This window comes from Arachis stenosperma, chromosome 2, assembly GCF_014773155.1.
Source record: "Arachis stenosperma cultivar V10309 chromosome 2, arast.V10309.gnm1.PFL2, whole genome shotgun sequence".
NCBI lineage: Eukaryota > Viridiplantae > Streptophyta > Magnoliopsida > Fabales > Fabaceae > Arachis > Arachis stenosperma.
In genome coordinates this window covers 17,801,786-17,809,299 of record NC_080378.1, presented here as the reverse complement: position 1 = coordinate 17,809,299, position 7,514 = coordinate 17,801,786, and the positions used below count along the sequence as shown (strand labels likewise).

The 7,514-nt window shown below is 37.3% G+C and overlaps 1 protein-coding gene across 1 annotated transcript; it reads left to right on the top strand.

The window, feature by feature from the left end:
• Nucleotides 1–244: 244 nt before the first annotated feature.
• LOC130962658 (putative F-box protein At1g67623) lies at nucleotides 245–682 on the top strand. The gene has a single exon (XM_057888845.1). It carries the CDS (start codon nucleotides 245–247, stop codon nucleotides 680–682), a length of 438 nt encoding a protein of 145 aa, XP_057744828.1.
• The last annotated feature ends 6,832 nt before the right edge of the window (nucleotides 683–7,514 follow it).

Genomic DNA, 7,514 nt, shown 5'->3' with positions numbered 1-7,514 from the left:
ATAATTAATACCATTCCCCATACAGTTTTCAGTTTTCACCATAATATAATTACGCTTACTCTAACATTTAATATTACGCATGCATTACTGAAAACGCATCTGCTACACTCAAGTTTAGGTTTCCAACAGGATTGGTGGACTCATAAATATGGAAGATACACTCCTATGCCATACTCCAAACCCTATACTCTAAAAACGTATCCCCATCCCCATCGAAATAGGCACCAACAGGAACAAACTGAAAATGACAATCGACTGTTTTTCAAATATCGCTTTCATTCCCAATGACATCTGGGTAGCAATAACCATTAAAGTTGCGTCAGACTCCATTCGTGACCTGTGCAGTCTCAGAATGACCTGTAAGGTTGCACGCGATGTGGGAGAGGCCGATATTGTTCACCGGAGTGTTTCCATCCTACCACCGCATGCCACGCCGTGGTGGTGGTGCCTCAACCCGGAGCCAAAGAGATTCTTTGATCGATGCATGGTAGCTGGCCATCCAGAGCTTCTGTTTCAGAAGGCACTTCGGAAACTCTTCATCAGACGTAACGAAAACGTTGGCCTCCAGATGCTGAATAGTGCAACAAGTATAGGCCATGCTGCAGCCACATACGCACTGACCATGACGTTGCTGCTTCGCACAGACGACAACGACGAAAAACAAAAAGGGCTGGAATTGTAGCGCGAGCTTGATGCGACTGGTTCACTCGCTGATTGTAACGCAAGGTGCTTTTCAATTCTGATAATCTCGTGGCTAGGTGAGGTCCAAATGCCCCGTATAGAAGAACAACACACCATCTGTGCCTCAGCTAGGTGCTCCACTAGGGGCCACATGCCTCTACTGTATGACTATCGTAGACGTGCAGCAGAGCGAAACTCCGTCCATGCTTTCGGAGGGGCCGCTCATATCCCCTGCATCCAGTGTCGCGCAGACTACGACCTGCAAGCCTTCGTCAACCTTCCATGAGTTAATACAATTTAATTACAACCTGTATATAAAACGTTAAATAAATGACTCGATACAATTGAATTACATACTTGTTTTATATTTCATTTGTTATAATTAAGTATTGAAATTTATATTTTATTTCATAATATTTTATTTCAACTGAAACCCTGTCCTTCATCAAACCAAAATTAGGCTAGCTTATGCTCCTTGCAAAACGACACATGTGAGCCCCACATTCGATAACTTTCCAACCGTTGGAAATATTACAATTGCACAATTTCAATTTCATGTTCAAATCACAGGAGCCATCCTCGTTGCCTTTAAAAACCACCAAAACCAACCTTCCATCTTAAACATACTCAACACAACTATCCCTTGGAATCTCAACATGGTCCGTGCCAAGAAGAAATACTATGTTGCTTTCCTAGGGAGGGTCCCTGGTATCTATAGTTCCTGGCCGGCCTGTCATAGCCAAGTTAACGAATTCAGCGGCAACCTCCATAAGTCTTACGAAACCTTCGATGAAGCTCGTATGGCGTTCGAACAATTCCTATCTGCCAGACGATTACAGACTCAGCTCACCAACAATAGTCCTCTAGTGCATCAAATTCATGCAACATCCATTCGGCACAACTCATCACCGATTCCTGACCAACTACTCCCTTTCGACGAAGGCATACAGGAGCAACGTCAAATTAAACGAGGGGACAACCACTCAACTGTCCGTCAAACCAACCGATCCAACCAGAGGCGCCGGCAACAAAATCCCTACCCATGTATCCTATTTATCTTCGTTACCATCTTCGTCCTATACTTAACTCTGGTTAGGAAGTAGGCTCCTCTTAACCTTAGTTATAACAGCACCTACCACCATGTGTTACCTGCTTTGTACCAGTTTTACTTTTTACTGTCTTCCATTGTTTACTTTTTAACGTATATTCTATTGTATTAACTAGTCTAATGTTCACTTCACGCATAACATCAGCTTATTATTCCAACATAACTGTTATTAACTCAGCGAAGTATAATTATTCATACATGATTTTAGCACTTTAATCCGTTAATCCATTTACCCTCCTCCTCTGTTTACAACATCTGAACACATACGGTACATGCAGGCTAAGATTTTTAGATATAGACAATTTTAATGTGAAATGCGATAATTTTTGTTCATTTTGATATTTTACATTCCTATTATGATAGTACATAACGTTACTGAGGTTTTATAAAACAAAAATTTTTTTTAAAATCCAAAATGACAAAACGTCGTTTTTGGATAATAAATATTTTTTTATTATAAAAAGACAAAACGTCATAAATGTTTTGAAAAAAAATATTTTGTTTTTATATAAACAAAATAACTTCCCCAATGTAAGTAACAAGAAAAAACCACAAGAATCTTAAGATCTGGTGCAATTGGGGATTGAGAATGAGACACATTTAATTAATGATAATAATTTGACGAAATACATACAGCTACAAAAATTCATTATAAACTGAAAACTGATATAGGAAATGCAAAATGCATAAAAAATAATTTCATTGTACAATGCAACGATGCAAGTAAGCAAAAAAAACTACTAAATTCTGTACCGACTCTCTGACACTTACAACTAATAAGCAGAGATTATTATCTGCATAATAAAATGAACACAGCAAAACGATAAATAACTTCCATGACAAACATAATTGCTTCACTTGCTAAAAGAGACATGAAAATGTATAGCACAAAGTACATTAAGAAGTTTAATTCATCTCTCAGCCCTACTAGGAAGTAGAAAACGAGACTTGATGAAATGGACATGAGGAAAAGGAATGGCATGACAAGAATTGTCCAAGTTAAAATACTAGTGCAATTCAATGATGGTTAGATTATTGACATTCATGCATCCGATTGAGACTGTATTTCTTCCTTGAAGCGAAGTCTAAATACATATAAATTCTGTACAACCCGGTTGTAACATTTATAGGAAACAGACATTTCTTTTATAGATTCAACATTCTGTGATGAATTGGAGAACTTCTTTCAGCAACCACCTATCATGCAAGTGACACATTTGAGTTAAAAGTGTTAAAATTTAAGACAAGTTTGGAAATCTAAAAAAATAACAACCGAAAAGACCAATACAGAACATAAAGTTGGCAAAAACAAAGTACAAAACAGCTAAAGTGGTTCATCGTCTTTTCTATTTTCTTCATCAAATTAGAAAAAAAAAGTATTTAAAGGGACAATAGAAAGTAAAGCAAGGATCTTTAAACGATTCAAAAAAATATTTAAAATTTCAATAAAAGGGAGGAATAAACAGTGTCAGAACAATGGGAAAAACAACAAACAAAAACAAGAACAAAACAGAAGCATGCCTGAACCAGATAAGCTTAGAAGACAAACATGGGTTCCAGCCAAGAGAGCAAACCGTGTCTTTTCTATCCACTAAACAAAACACAAAACCCATGTTTTTTTTCCATAGCAAAATGGAAAGAACCGAACTTGAACCTTCCAACAATGTAAAAGAACAGAAACCACCGACAAAAATCAAAAGATTCCTCTTTTACCTATGTTGCATACTAAAACTGAAGAACCAAGCCAAAACAATGCAGAAAGATGCAACATTAGTCTTATGCTAATAAAGCTTTCAGTGCAAATAACATAAAAGAACAGAACAAAAAATTGCGCCACAACAAGATACACAATCTAAAGAAATGTAGAGTAACGTTAAATTCAATAAGTTTCTTTCGAACAAAGAAAAATTCTTAATATATGCAGCCTCATGTGGCCAGCAAAGTCAAAAAACACAATCACGTGGATGCCATGTCATGCTTTGAAATTTATAAGGTCGCAAAACTGAAACAAGATGTCAACAACATATATGTACCTCTCCAACAAAATCCCCTTTTCATGTTGCGCAGAATGTGTCTCCCGTTTGTGAAATTTGGTCACTTTAAATTGCTTCACGTGTCCCTCCCTCCTGACAAAAACATGATTTCTAGTCAAAGCCCAAGGTACATGTCGGCATAACCTTTGTATTCTTCCACGTCTGTTCCAATGTGCGCACGCAGCCTTTTCTTATCCCCCCTTGTGGGCCTCGTCCTCAGGAAGTCAGCAACAAAGACGTGCACATTAAAACAAGTTACTGCATTTTTTATTTCTATTGGGTAATTATTCAACGGAAAAAGAGATTATAAATCATATCAGTTTCAATTTCCTGCATTCCTATTGGATATCGTGCTAACAACAATCATTATAGACCGTGTTGCCAACATCACGAGGTAGCATCGAATTTCTTAAAACAGAAATTTTCGAATAGCCTGCGGAAACAAATATTGTTAGAGCTACCAACCGGGATGAAATAGAAGTAAAATGGAGCAAGAAAAAAAAATTATAGTGTTTGAATGAACCAAGGCTGAGACAGAGTTGTAGAGTTATCGGAACAAAAGCAAGAGTTTCTCGTGGCATTTAAGTACAAAGCAGAATCCAAATTTAAATCCGCGGCAATTCGTTTGACTGCTTCTGAAATTGATTACTCAAGTTTCAAAAGTTTCCATATTGATCACCATCATGTGAATAGGAAAATTATTTCCCATACGGCGGTCATCTTCAGGGAAAATTATCAAACTTGAATAATCAATATCGGAGTCACTCAAATGAATCACCGGGAATTTAAATTTAAATTCCCCGTTATACTCAAAAACAACGAAATAATCTTGCTTTAACTCCGATAAGTATACAACTCCATAACAACCTTTATTCAAACAAACGCTAAAATCTTCTCTCTACCTCCATTTTACTTCTATTCCATCCCCAGCTGGTAGGTCCAACAATATTCAAGTTTTCAAATAACATTACAATAATTCTTTGATCCCTAACTGGCAGAATAAACCATAACCAAAAAGCCAGCAACTTCTGATGCAACATGAAACAAATCGAATCATCAACTTATTCACCATTTTCGGGCACCAAACAACTATTTGTGAATTTATTTACCAGCACTAATCCCCTTCTTAATTAATTATTTAATAATTCTAAGGCAATCATCAACTGATTAAAAAATATAAATGACACAAGGACAAACTTCAATGTCACTTACCTCGCCAATTGATACACACTAACTGAATGGCCTATGGCAGAACAATATTGGTTTTGCATCCAGATCTCTCATCCCATACATTCCGGCAGTATTCTATAACCAAAAATTTATATAAAATAGATTCAACGAACGAATAACCTCTTTCATAACCAAAATTAGAACATCAGGATCTCCGAATACAGGTGGTTATACTTACAGTTTTTCCAAGGTCTGGGTGTGCTTCCCACACTTGTCCCACCACACTGCACACTCGATCGGTAATCGCTGACATAAACACTCAGGATTTCATCCACCTAATACAACCAACTTTCAGATCCGTCGGAAGGCATCTCTCTCAGCCTCTATCAAATAGATTTCAGATTAACCAAATTTAAACGAAGTTTGACATCAATAAAGAAAAATATCACACACCTGAATGGGAGAAGATGGGCCCCACCACTTAGGTATCAAACAACAAGGGCAACCCATTTCTATCCCTATGATGCATGCAGCTGGAACTACTGGATCTGCCAGGTATTAAGTTTCAATTACAAACACTGTTAATGACAATCAATCGGCTATTTGAAACAAAATAAAATGACAAATTCAAAGAAATGCAAAAATTCAAATACAATGATATCAATAACAATTACTAGGAAATTCAAAGAAAACTACACTGCATTACACAGCAAAGAAAAGAAATCGTTCAAATTAATACCTAAGTTGGAGCCTCCATATCTGGAGTCGAAGGGGTAAGGTTCGCCGGTATGCCACTGTTGGGAAGGGATGGTCCACGCTGCTTCTTGGCTCTCCGGCGCTGCTTGGAGGCGGTTCTTCAACGGGACTCGCATGGGGTTAGGGGGCGTTGGTTCCTGGGACTGGGAGTGGCTGTGAGGTGCTGCTTCCGCGCGACTTCGACGGTTTACGAGGCCCTGGGAGGACTGCGTGGGGTTGGGTATCGCGTTTAGAGAGCGGGGTTTCTAGTTTCTTCTACGATGGCTGCGCTAGGTTACGAATAATGATATTCAGGTAATCAAATGGGGGTGGGACATGGTTTTTAAAACTTACCCGATCCAACATAAACAACCAGGCCCATGTTAGTCTACAAAAAAACCAACTCCATGCTACCACTCCACTACCGCACTGGCTTAATAGTTGCGGCTCAATAATTTAACAACACACCACAGCTGCCCCCAATCTCAATAAACTCATGTAGGTTTTGCTTGTCACCTTTTCAATAGGTTTTGGGAACAGCTTGCACCCTTTTTCTATGATTCTACACCATAATAATCCTAATAAATCTGCAGCCTCAATATTTTTAATGATATATCTCAAGGGTACTGCACCCTGGATCATCAAAGAACCAGTAAAAGTTATTGGAGCATTGGAAAACCTTCCTATAAAATATATGTTTTTAATATTTTATTTTTCTTTTAATTTAAGACACTAAAACATAATTTATAAGGCATAAATTATTTTTATTTTATTTTATTTTAATTCTAAACTTGTCTTTTATTCGACTAAATTTTTGTAGTAGTTACTGAGATTGACGTCCTGCACTAAAATTGTTCTTGAGATTTCAATTACACCAATTATATCTCTGAGATTGAAAAAATTGCACCATATTAGTCTCTGACCTGTTTTCCGTTAACGACGCGCTGACGTGGCTTGATGATGTAGACCTTTGGTGATACGTGTCACCTCATGGTTTGACCACATGTAACGGTATGATGACGTGTCGGTCAACGACACGTGGCATGCTAACGTGGATGGTTACGCCACGTGTCACAATGCTATTTGTCCACGTGTCATCCACTATGTCTTCGTTAGATGTGCACCAAATTGGTCCATTACTTTGTATCAAATGACTCATTTTAATCCCTGAAATTAAATGTCGTGTACCAAATTAGTCCATTCATCAGTTTTTCTCATTTTTTTAAATTTAACATTCTCAATTTTTTTATACACTAATTTTAATTATATTTTTTATTATACACATTTTTATAATAAATTTTTTAATTAATAATTGAGTATATACCCATTTTGGTCCTCAAAAAATTTTAGATTGGACACTTTAGTCCCTAACTAAAATTAATTATTCGATTGGTCCCTAACAATTAATTTCGTCAGTCATTTAGGTTCTTTACTCTGTTAATTCTAACGGAGGACAAAACAGTCCCTGACAACTCTAACATGGGACAAAATGATCTCTGATCTCTTCTGTTCAAAAATGATAATGTTCTCTCCCAATTTCCATCATATCTCGCGTAACACGAACAGTCTAACACTGTAACTTCAAACTACACAATGCACACTCTATAAATTTAACATTCACAAGGAAAAAAAAATCTCAACTTGTTCTCAACCAATTCATACTCAGGAAACTAATGTCTATGTCTCTCAACTAGTTGTCATCTTCGATGGATCCCATGAATCTAGATAGCAAGTCTGATTTGTTAAGACTCGTCATCGTCGTTGCTATCTCCCTCCTCCTCTGCCTT

Coding starts and splice junctions, on each gene's coding strand:
- LOC130962658 (XM_057888845.1), top strand. CDS start 245: ATGACAATCGACTGTTTTTCAAATATCGCTTTCATTCCCAATGACATC.